Source organism: Schistocerca cancellata, chromosome 1, assembly GCF_023864275.1.
Source record: "Schistocerca cancellata isolate TAMUIC-IGC-003103 chromosome 1, iqSchCanc2.1, whole genome shotgun sequence".
Taxonomy (NCBI): Eukaryota; Metazoa; Arthropoda; class Insecta; order Orthoptera; family Acrididae; genus Schistocerca; species Schistocerca cancellata.
Window position 1 is genome coordinate 1,091,104,245 of NC_064626.1, and position 12,582 is coordinate 1,091,116,826.

General features: G+C 41.5%; 1 protein-coding gene across 1 annotated transcript in view; it reads left to right on the plus strand.

Annotated features, from left to right (window-relative positions):
* LOC126091397 (GATOR complex protein MIOS) overlaps positions 1-12,582 on the plus strand; it is a 234,303-nt gene that overhangs the window by 160,681 nt on the left and 61,040 nt on the right. Inside the window, exon 13 of the mRNA XM_049907059.1 lies at positions 2,627-2,765. Within this exon, the coding sequence (XP_049763016.1) occupies positions 2,627-2,765 (139 nt within the window). The remainder of the gene's footprint in view (positions 1-2,626; positions 2,766-12,582) is intronic.

Sequence of the window (12,582 nt, forward strand, 5' to 3'; positions counted from 1 at the left end):
CATTGATGCCACTTCCTTATACACAAATATTCCGCATGTCCAGGGCCTCGCTGCGATGGAGCACTTCCTTTCACGCCGATCACCTGCCGCCCTACCTAAAACCTCTTTCCTCATTACCTTAGCCAGCTTCATCCTGACCCACAACTTCTTCACTTTTGAAGGCCAGACATACCAACAATTAAAGGGAACAGCCATGGGTACCAGGATGGCCCCCTCGTACGCCAACCTATTCATGGGTCGCTTAGAGGTAGCCTTCTTGGTTACCCAGGCCTGCCAACCCAAAGTTTGGTACAGATTTATTGATGACATCTTCATGATCTGGACTCACAGTGAAGAAGAACTCCAGAATTTCCTCTCCAACCTCAACTCCTTTGGTTCCATCAGATTCACCTGGTCCTACTCTAAATCCCATGCCACTTTCCTTGACGTTGACCTCCACCTGTCCAATGGCCAGCTTCACACGTCCGTCCACATCAAACCCACCAACAAGCAACAGTACCTCCATTACGACAGCGGCCACTCATTCCACATCAAACGGTCCCTTCCCTACAGCCTAGGTCTTCGTGGCAAACGAATCTGCTCCAGTCCGGAATCCTTGAATCATTACACCAACAACCTGAAAACAGCTTTTGCATCCCGTAACTACCCTCCCGACCTGGTACAGAAGCAAATAACCAGAGCCACTTCCTCATCTCCTCAAACCCGGAACCTTCCACAGAAGAACCCCAAAAGTGCCCCACTTGTGACAGGATACTTTCCGGGACTGGATCAGATTCTGAATGTGACTCTCCAGCAGGGATACGACTTCCTCAAATCCTGCCCTGAAATGAGATCCATCCTTCATGAAATCCTCCCCACTCCACCAAGAGTGTCTTTCCGCCGTCCACCTAACCTTCGTAACCTCTTAGTTCATCCCCATGAAATCCCCTTACCACCTTCCCTACCCTCTGGCTCCTACCCCTGTAACCGCCCCCGGTGTAAAACCTGCCCCATGCACGCTCCCACCACCACCTATTCCAGTCCTGTAACCCGGAAGGTGTACACGATCAAAGGCAGAGCCACGTGTGAAAGCACCCACGTGATTTACCAACTGACCTGCCTACACTGTGAAGCGTTCTATGTGGGAATGACCAGCAACAAACTGTCCATTCGCATGAATGGACACAGGCAGACAGTGTTTGTTGGTAATGAGGATCACCCTGTGGCTAAACATGCCTTGGTGCACGGCCAGCACATCTTGGCACAGTGTTACACCGTCCGGGTTATCTGGATACTTCCCACTAACACCAACCTGTCTGAACTCCGGAGATGGGAACTTGCCCTTCAGCATATCCTCTCTTCTCGCTATCCGCCAGGCCTCAATCTCCGCTAATTTCTAATTTCAATCTGCCGCCGCTCATACCTCACCTGTCTTTCAACATCATCTTTGCCTCTGTACTTCCGTCCCGACTGACATCTCTGCCCAAACTCTTTGCCTTTACAAATGTCTGCTTGTGTCTGTGTATATGCGGATGGATATGTGTGTGTGTGCGAGTGTATACCTGTCCTTTTTTCCCCCTAAGGTAAGTCTTTCCGCTCCCGGGATTGGAATGACTCCTTACCCTCTCCCTTAAAACCCATATCCTTTTGTCTTTCCTTCTCCTTCCCTCTTTCCTGACGAGGCAACCGTTGGTTGCGAAAGCTAGATTTTTGTGTGTATGTTTGTGTTTGTTTGTGTGTCTATCGACCTGCCAGCGCTTTTGTTTGGTAAGTCTCATCATCTTTCTTTTTAAATATATTTTTCCCACGTGGAATGTTTCCCTCTATTATATTCATATCATTAATGTAAGAAGATAGATTTTTATCTCCTGGACATAGCACTGTTAAATGCTAGTGTGATTTTCTACATATGAACTCAGTACCTAAGAGGACAATGACAGAGTTCTGGCTCAGTGCTGCAGAGCAGCTCTTGAAGAGTGGAACTCTCCCAGTCCACGCTTGTAAGGGATGACTAATGCAGAAAATCCACTGAGGCTTCAGTAGAAGCTGGGGACATTTTCCAGCAACAATAGTGTCATCTGAGAAAAAAAGTGCTCCCTCCAGAAGATGCAAAGTTTGTTATGATTGAGGACATCGTGAGGAAACTTGTTTTAAATGTAATGTAAAGTTGTCCTTCATGTGGAAAAATGTTTCATGATATACCATACACAACTAAACTATGTGTTGGGTATGATGTTGTAAGTTGCTAGAAAAAGTATATTTCTTCATATTTTGTAAATAATTATGTATGTGTGAAAAATTAAAACTACACAGCAGAAGTAATTGTATTCCAGTGACAAATCTGTTCTCAAAAAATTCTACGTGAATGGGTTAAGGGGACTCTAAATCAGAAAATCTTTCTGTTTTTTTCTACTATCTTTGTCTCCCAGTCATTCAACTGAAAGTGAATCACTATCTGCTTTCATTTTCTGAGTGTGGGATTAGTGAAAGCCAATAATAGCCACACATAAGTGTGTTACTAGTGTAATTATTGTGAAAACTAAATGAATTTGTGCAAAACATTATTTTCAGTAATGTTCACATTATCAAATGTTTCTTTCAGGATTTGTGGACAATACATGTTATGTAGATTGTAATTATTTTTCAGGTTCAAGTGGCGAAATCATTCAAATTATGCAAAATTATGTTAATAATACTGGAGATGTTCAGAGTGTGAGCCTTTTAGCCATACAGACCTTCACTCAAGAACTCTTGGATAACGATACTACACAATCGTGGATTGAAAGGTTAGTGAAATACTTGAAACCAACTTTAAAGGAAGTAAATATGGGAAATTAGGTTTCACAGTCTTTCTTCAACATACAGAATTGTTTTAAGAAACCTTATAGCAGAAAAATTCCCAAAAAATGTTATGAAAGTTACAGTGTGTGTTCATAGTTTTAAGTGCACACATTACTTTTCCTGTAGACAGAAGAATTGTCAGAAAAAAATCAGCAGTCATATATATATATGGTTATAATAGAAGGAAACATTCCACGAAGGAAAAATATATCCAAAAACAAAGATGATGTGACTTACCAAATGAAAGTGCTGGCAGGTCGACAGGCACACAAACGAACACAAACATACACACAAAATTCAAGCTTTCGCAACAAACTGTTGCCTCATCAGGAAAGAGGGAAGGAGAGGGAAAGACGAAAGGATGTGGGTTTTAAGGGAGAGGGTAAGGAGTCATTCCAGTCCCGGGAGCGGAAAGACTTACCTTAGGGGGAAAAAAGGACGGGTATACACTCGCACACACACACATATCCATCCACACATATACAGCTGTATATGTGTGGATGGATATGTGTGTGTGTGCGAGTGTATACCCGTCCTTTTTTCCCCCTAAGGTAAGTCTTTCCGCTCCCGGGACTGGAATGACTCCTTACCCTATCCCTTAAAACCCACATCCTTTCGTCTTTCCCTCTCCTTCCCTCTTTCCTGATGAGGCAACAGTTTGTTGCGAAAGCTTGAATTTTGTGTGTATGTTTGTGTTCGTTTGTGTGCCTGTCGACCTGCCAGCACTTTCATTTGGTAAGTCACATCATCTTTGTTTTTGGATATATATATATATATATATATATATATATATATGGAACAAGACAGTTAGTGAAATGAAGGCAAGACTCCATACATATTATAAAATTGCACATACATTTGTATGTATATGTGTATGTATGTCCCATATGTCCTCCTAAACCATGATTTCAACCAAATTCGGTACGCATATAAACTTACTGTCTGGAAATCATTGCCGTTGGTTACCTATCTACCTACCAAAGAAGTGGGGATAAAAAAAGCAGACTAGTCCTTGGCATGTGAATACCCATAATGTAGTCGTTCAGTATTTGAGAATGAGAGTACTTATAGATGTGCAAGAAGATTTACACATAATTTCAAACCTTTGTGAAACTTTGTCTTGCCGACAATCCCCACAAAATGTCAAAAGAAGTTTATTGCATATGACTTTTTCACTGTTCATGCAGTAAAATTGGTGTTTTAATTTATTACTTCTTTACTACTAAATGTATTTGGGACACATTTGGCAGGCAGTATTCACACATACCACTGAGTGGACCAGAAAAATTGAATCATTGTACGAAACATAGATCAGGAGATATGGCACCATAAACACTGAGATGCATGAAAAACTGCCTTACCTTGCAAGATGTTTAAATTTATAGTTTTGTTGGTACAAACTCTATTTGCAAACCTTTTTGCAGACATTGTAGACCTCTGCCACTGAATGTATGTACAAAAATATATCAATGTATAGTTCAGGAGATATAATATCAGATACTGAGATGCTTGACAAACTGCTGCATTGTGCATGATGTTTTAATTTATTACTTCTTCACTTCTCACTCTATGCACAACACATTTTTCTGACAGTAGCCAGATACACCACTGGATGTACCTACAAAGTTAAATCATTGTACATAAAATAGTTCTGGAAATACAATGTCATAAACATTGAGCTACATGAAAATGCAACTTCAGGGCAAAATTCACTAGAGATGTGGCTGAAATATGTGTAAAAAACATGTGATATATGTTAAATATTTGTGAAGTACATTTGAGATTTGTGTGTTCGGGCAAAGCCATGGATGAATATCTCATCCGAAACCCCTAGAATGATTTCAAGAAAATTTGCTGCACATATTAGTTACAATCTGCAAAGAAATACTGTGGGGGCAAAAACCACCAATGTCCTATTGGGGGGAGCATGATAACTTGGACAGAGAATGGGGGAAGGGGGGAGGAGGAGATTGGCACAGATTGGGAAGGGGGGAGGAGATGGGCAGATAGGGGAGGGGGAAATGGGCAGAGAAGGGATAGGGGGAAATGTACGGGGAAAAAAAAGGAAAGAGAAGAAGATGGATAGAGACAGGGGTAGGAAGAGAGGGGCAGTGAGAGGGGAGAGGAAATGATGAATGGAGTGTTGGGGTGGAGCAGGTGGACAGAGAGAGAAGGTGAAGGAGGAAATGGATTAATAGCAGATTGGAATAAACACAGATGTGCGGAACACTGCTAGTGATAGAATAAACTGCTCTAAACAAATCTATCTGTGAATGTCTTTAAGAGAGCGCACAAAGGTATAATTAAAATTTGGCGAGAGGAACAGTCGAACACAATAAAAGTATGAAGTAAAGAAAACAGAAATTTATTTTTAGTAGACAGCACTTTTCATCAGTTAAGGTGAGAGAAAATTATACAGACATTCCAAGGTTTCTGTAAATGTTTGTACAACTCAAGAGATTAACCAGAAAAACAGACACATATAATAATGAGATTCTGAAACTGAAAGCAGATGAGCTGTGCAAAATCACTCAAGGTATTGAGAAAGGAAGGGTACCAGTGAATCATGGTGTTTTAATAGAAATTATTAAACCTGCAGTAATAGTTATAGAAAAGAACTTAAAAAATTATTGACAGAATTTTTGAAAGAAAACTATTCCTCAAAACTGGAACAACAACGTAATTACTTCCCTTGACAGGAAAGGAGATAAAAAAAAGGCATAAAAAAGCTGGCTTCCCTCTATGATATATAAATTACTCAGTAAAATTATTGCCAATCATGTAAGGAAAAAGTCATTTTAGCAGGGAAAAGAAACAGAAAAATGGCAAGGAAACAATTTGGCTTTAGAAGTTGACATAGCACAATGGAAAGAATGCTTTTGACTCAGGTGCAACAAAATGTGTACTGACAGGCCTTCAGAAATAGGGCATTGATTGGACCACTGTTAGTGTTCTGCTAATGCTATAGACATCATCATTGGGATAGTGAGAAATTTGTATCTGAAAGATGACTGAGGCAAGGAGGTTTCACATAACCAGAACTGTTTTCTGCAGTAATAGATAAAGTCGTCAGATCCTTAAACTGGAAAATGACGAAGGGATACATGTTAATGATACATATCTGAGCCACTTTGTTCGCTGATGCCATTGTGCTGTTTACCTCTGTTTGAGTTAGATTTCAGCATTTACTGGAAAAACTTAAGTTAATGAAGTTTCAGGTGAATAAGTTTAACCCCCCCCCCCCCCCCCCCAAAAAAAATGGCGCTTCAGACAAGATGGAGAACTGATTCCATTAACAGTGATGAGAAGACAAAATCAAATAATGGAAACTTTAGGAAGGAATATCAACAATGCAGGAAATGATAGGTTGCTACTTAGTGCAAAGATGACACATTCAGTTGCTGACAGGCACAATTAAAAGACACTTAACATAATCTTTCGGTCACAGCCTTTGCCAGAAAAGGAGAAACACACACCATACATTCACACAAGCAAGCACATCTCACACACATGGCCACAAACTCCAGCAGTTTGGTGTAGAGTGAAACTATCATGTGGGATGGAAGCAGCACTCTGGAGGGCGTGGGGAAGGAGAAGGGATAGCATTGTACAGGTGGGGGAGAAAGGATTGCTGTCTGGTGGATTATGCAGGGACTAGGGTGCCAATAGGAGCAGCATCAGGAGGCTGTGGGGCAGAGAGATGGGGAAAACTGAGCAAAAATGGTGAGGAATGGGAAAGATAAACAGGTGCATTGGCAGAGTGTGGGGGGAGGCGGAGGGAGCAAAAAAAAGGAAAGAAAGAAAAAAAAAGAAGAAAGTGTGGGAGATAAGAATGGGGAGGAGGTGATAAGACAGAGAGGGTGGAAACTGTGGGGACAGTATGTTGCTGTAGATTGAGGCTGGAATAATTACTGGACTGGAGAATGTGTTGTAAGGATAACTCCCATCTGTGGATTTCAGAAAAGCTGATGGTGGAGGGGGAATCAAGATGGCTGGAGTAGTGAAGCTGCCATTGAAATCAAGCATGTTATGTTACAGTTCATGTTGTGTCACAGGGTGGTCTGCTTTGCTCTTGGCCACAGTTTAGCAGTGGCTGTTCATCCTGATGGACAGTTGGTTGGTAGTTGTACCATTGTAAAAAGCTATGCAATGATTACAGCAGAGCTGGTAAATGACTTTGACTGCTTTCATATGTGACCCAGACCCTTGAAGGATCTGTGACAGGACTGGCATAGTAAGTGTTGGGTTGGTGGATTGGGCAGGTCTAACACCTGGGTCTTGAACGGGAATATGATCTTTATGACAGGGGGCTGGGATTGATAGTGCCATAGGGATAGACTAGGATGTTATTTAGGTTGGCTGGGTGATGGAACACCAGTTTAGGAGGGATGGGAAGGATCTCAGGTGCGATGGTCTTCATCTCAGGGCATGATGATAGGTAATCAAAGACGGAGCAAAGGATGTGGTAAAGTGGTTCCAATCTGGATGGTATTGGGTGACGAAGGGAGCACACCTTTGCGACTGATTCTTGGGGGTGCCGTGAAGATTGGGGGTGTGAGGGGAAATGTCACGAGAAATTTATTTGCAGATTAGTTCTGGGGGATTGTACCTGTGTTTGAAGGCCTTAGTGAGGCCCCCAACATACAGGGCAATGGGGTTCTTGTCATTGTCCATGGGCAGCTAGGCTGTATGGGAGGGATTTTTGTTGTGAAAGGAATGACAACTGTCGAAATTCAGGAACTGTTGGTGATTGGTTAAATATGGACAGTGGTGCGGATGGAGGCTTCAGAGAGGAGGTCAACGTCTAGGAAAGTAGCACACTGTGTTCAGAAGGATCAGGTGAAGTGGATGGGAGAGAAGGTGTCAAGGTTGTGAAGGAAAGAAGATAGGGTGTCTTGGCCTTGAGTCCAGATCATGAAGATGTCATCAATGAATCTGAACCAGAGTAGGGGTTTGGCATTTTGGGAGGCTAGGAAGTTCTCTAGATGCCCCATAAACAGGTTGGCATAGGAGGGTGCCATGCGGATGCCCATGGCTGTGCCACAGATTTGTTTGTATACCTTCCCTTCAGAGGAGAACTAGTTGTGGATTAGGATAAAGTTAGTATAGTGAATGAGACAGTGGGTTAGAGTATGAAGGATGTTGGAAAAGGTAGTGGTCAACAATGTTAACGCCATGGGAATGAGGGAAGTTGATGTATAGGGATGTGGCACCAACAGTGATGAGTAGAGACCCAGGAGGTAAAGAGGTGGGGATGGTGGAGAGTCGGAGAAGGAAGTGTTTGGTACCCTTGATATGAGATGCTAATTACAGACAATTAGTTCGAGGTGTTGGTCAATGAGGGCCGAAATCCTTTCAGTGGGACCACAATAACCAGCCACCAGAATTGTTGGGTTTGTGGTTTTTGGGGAGCATTTAGAGAATGGGTTTGTGGGGTGTTATAGAGGTGAGGAGGGAAATTGATTCATGGGAGATGTTCTGGGAAGGGCTTGAGGGTTTATGCAGGAGTTGGACGTTGTGTTGGACTTCTGGGACAGGATTACTCTGGGAGTGTTTATAGGTGGAGGAGTGGCAAGGCCTGTCAGGTGGTTGCATACCAACCACATCCTTCACTGACTCTCCACCATCACCCACCTCTTTACCTCCTGCATCCCTACCTACACACCAACTTCCCTTATGCCCATTGTCTTACTGCTATTCAACACTTAACTTTTCCAATGCCCTTCAGACTCCAAACCCACTACCTCCTGGAGTACAGGCACAAGTTGGCAGATCTGATATAAATCCTTCCTAAGCAGGATACAGATACAGTTTCTGGTTCATTCCTACTTGCGACAGACTTGTTTAATCGATATGTACTTATAATGATCTCTTAGTTTAATAATGTTGTTGCCAGCCTCAAGTGATTGCATAACACTGGAATCCATGCTTTCAGTGCTATCAGGCAATCCTCCTCCGCTTTGTAATCACATTTTTCTCAAATTAGTGGGCTGCAATTCCTTTTTGCAAACCAAAAGCTATAAGAAAAGTCCTGGACATAAAATGTGTGTTAAAACTTGCTGATTGCAACTGAGATTTTTTTTTGAAAAACATTAGAAGTTATTTTAATTGATTATAGTCTCTCTGTTAATACCCCTAGTTCCCTCAACACATAAATTAAGTTTCATTTCCGGGCATCATGCCAGTTCAGTCAATTACTAGCTCAGCCTTTTAGATGTAAAGTGAAGCGCACACTTGTCTTAACATTTCTTAATGTCACTTCAAAATATGTTTATACAGCACAATCAGCCAGCAAGTAATTTGTGAGTCACAAATGCTAGAACACATTTCTCCTTAAAGAAACAATGGAAAATCCAAGATGGTGTTTAACAATATTATGAAAAGAGTAGTTGCTACTCACTGAATAGCGGAGATGCTGGGTCACAGATAGGCACAACAAAAAGTCTGTCACGAAATAAGATTTCAGCCAACAAGGTCTTTGTCAATAATAGATGATAGACAGACACATGTGCGCACGTGCGCCTACACACACACACACACACACACACACACACACACACACCAACGCAGCTCACACATGCATGACCACAGTCTCTGGCAGTTGAAGTTGCACGAGTGTGTGTGTGTGTGTGTGTGTGTGGGAGGGGGGTGTCTGTTTTTGACAAAGGCTTTGTTGGCTGAAATCTTATTTTGTGACTGTCTTTTTGTTGTGCCTATCTGTGACTCAGCATTTCCGCTATATGGTGAATAGCAACTATCCTTTTCATAATATTGTTACTTTTCTTCATAAATAGTTATTAATACGAGGTGCGGCTAGAAAAAAACCGGACTGATGCTGGAAAAAACATTTATTTACAATTATTTACAATTTCATGTTATCTCCTTCAATGTACTCTCCTCCTCGGTCTCTACACCGCTCCATACGAATTTTCCAGTGTTCATAGCAATGCTGCAGATCATTTTCGGTAAGTCCATACATTACTTCCGTCGCTTTTTCTTTTACTGCTTCAACAGTCTCAAATCTAGTTCCTTTCAAAGCTGACTTGACTTTAGGGAAAAGAAAAAAGTCACAGGGGGCCAAATCAGGTGAGTAGGGTGGATGATCTAAGATGGGAATGTTGTGTTTTGCCAAAAACGTCTTCACTGACAACGCACTGTGAGCTGGGGCATTGTCTTGGTGAAGGATCCATGACTTTTTTCTTCACAAATCGTTCCGTTTTCTCCGTACTTGCTCACGTAGGGTAGCCAGGACGCTAATGTAGTAATGCTGATTCACTGTTTGTCCCTCTGGTACCCAATCAATGTGCACAATCCCTTTGATGTCAAAAAAAACAATCATCATTGCCTTGAATTTCGATTTTGACATTCGTGCTTTTTTTTGTCGTGGAGAACCAGTTTTCCAATGCATCGATTGGCGTTTAGTTTCGGGATCGTAAGTAAAAAACCACGATTCATCGCAAGTAATAACATTTTGTAAGAAGGTGGGATCACTTTCAATGTTTTCCAGGATGTGAGAACAAATCATTCTTCGGCGTTCCTTCTGTTCAATTGTGAGACACTTTGGAACCATTTTTTAACACACTTTGTTCATGTTGAAACTTTCATGAAGAATCTGCCAAACACTTTCCTTGTCAACTCCTGTTAACTCAGACACTGCTCTGATTGTTAAACGGCAATCTTGTCGAACAAGTTTACCGATTTTTTCAATGTTTGCATCAGTTTTTGCTGACAATGGTCTGCCAGTGCGAGTGTCATCACTGGTGTCTTCGCGGCCATCTTTAAATCGTTTAAACCACTCAAACACTTGTGTTCGCGATAAACAATCATCGCTGTACACTTGTTGTAACATTACAAACATTTCACTTGCAGATTTTCCTAGTTTGAAACAAAATTTGATGTTAACACGCTGTTCTTTTTGTACACTCAACATTTTCCGACGCACAGACAAAACGTCAACTACTTAAAACAGACGCCACGGGCAGACTGAGTGCAGGAGGCAGATGAAACTCGAGCAGTAGGCGGAGCGAGAGTCACGTGACAGGCCACGCGACTTTCAGCCTTATTGCATTCGTTTTATTGTTTCACCAGTACTAGTCCGGTTTTTTTCTAGCCACACCTCGTACTCTTCAAAGTTCTTCTTTACTATTTAGCTATGAATATCTACTTGAATATATAAAATCAGGAATGTGTGAGCAGTATCTTTTATGGAAGTCTCATGAAAGTAGCAACACTAAAACTCTGAGCACTGATTTTGTAGGAATGTATATTATTACTTGACAAAGCATGAAATTCTTGTATATGGTTACTGGTGCTGAATCATTATTCCTCCCACATGTCACTGAAACCATTCTGGCTAGACAAATATCCAGAACCATGTAACAGGTTACATACACAATAGCAAAACTCAGTATTCAGAGATATTGTTTTATGCTCCGTGCTCATACCAACTAGCATGTGTAAATGTCTGTATTTCATGTAAGGTTTCATAAGAGAATCTTTGCTTAATACTTCAAACTGTCTGTCTGCCTTGTAAATATTATCTCTCAAAGTCTTTTGAAACTAAATAATAATTTTCTCATTATACCTACTCACTGCTTCAAATCTCTATGTTACTTCTCTTCATAACCATCTCCAACCACTGCTAGTCATAGGATGAAGATTTCATACAGAGAAGAACTTTTTAATGATTTGCTGGCAAGCTCAGATGCACCAGTATTAACAACATTTTTACATTTCATTTTATTTCAAATGTAATCAAAGTGATAGCACGGCAGTGTCTCCCAACTTCATAGGAGTTCTCTGGTCGCTGGTCAGACTGCAATATCACTCAGTGTAGCAATGCCCGTAGCTGGCTGGAACACATTGTCATCTCTCATGATTTATGTGAAACAGATAAAGCACATACACAAAATCAGTACAAAACCTGCAATAATATTAACAGTGTGATTACAAAAACATATGTCAATACTTTGCTGGCATCACTCAGTGCAAATTTTAACTTAATAATTCATGAAATTTTCATTTGTAAAAATTACATTTCCCAATGGCAAGTTGAGTGACTCCAGAATTAATTGATTTTACTTGATTACTATACTCTTCTTACAGTTGAGAGGATAACTCTTTGAGCCCAGGCATCAGAGCCATCTTTCTTTTAGCACTATGAACTCTCCAAACACCCTTTTCGTACAACTTAAACACATCTTAGCTGACGCCCAACTCCAGGACAATGAAGATGGACAAGAAGATGTGGGTGCAGGACAACGTAGGTCACCATTGCCCCAAGCTAGCTGCTGGAGAGGACACTCCCCAACACGCCGATCAAGATCTCCATCGCCGTGTAGAAGCTCCAGCCGATCACCTAGCCGCCGCAACCTGGGAAACTAAAGGGTGCGACCTTCCTTGGAGGTGATTCCACCGAAGAGAAAAATCCTCTGCCGTCGATCACTACAAAAATGATAGGAAACTATGTCGATATCCTCATGGATGGCCAACCAGCCCAAGCTCTTGTGGACTCTGGAGCATCATATTCAGTCATTTCAGAGAAGTACTGTCGCAAGTTGAGAAAACTGTATTTGTTGATAGCAAAATGTCTCTGCTGAAGGTGGCTAATGGGAAATATGTAAAACCTACAGGAAGATGTACTATTTGTGTGGGTATAAGTGGCCATACACAGCCCTTAGAATTCATCGTCTTGCAAGAGTGTAGTCATGATGTCATTCTCGGATGGGGCTTTTTGAAAGCTTCTCAGGCAGTTATAGATGG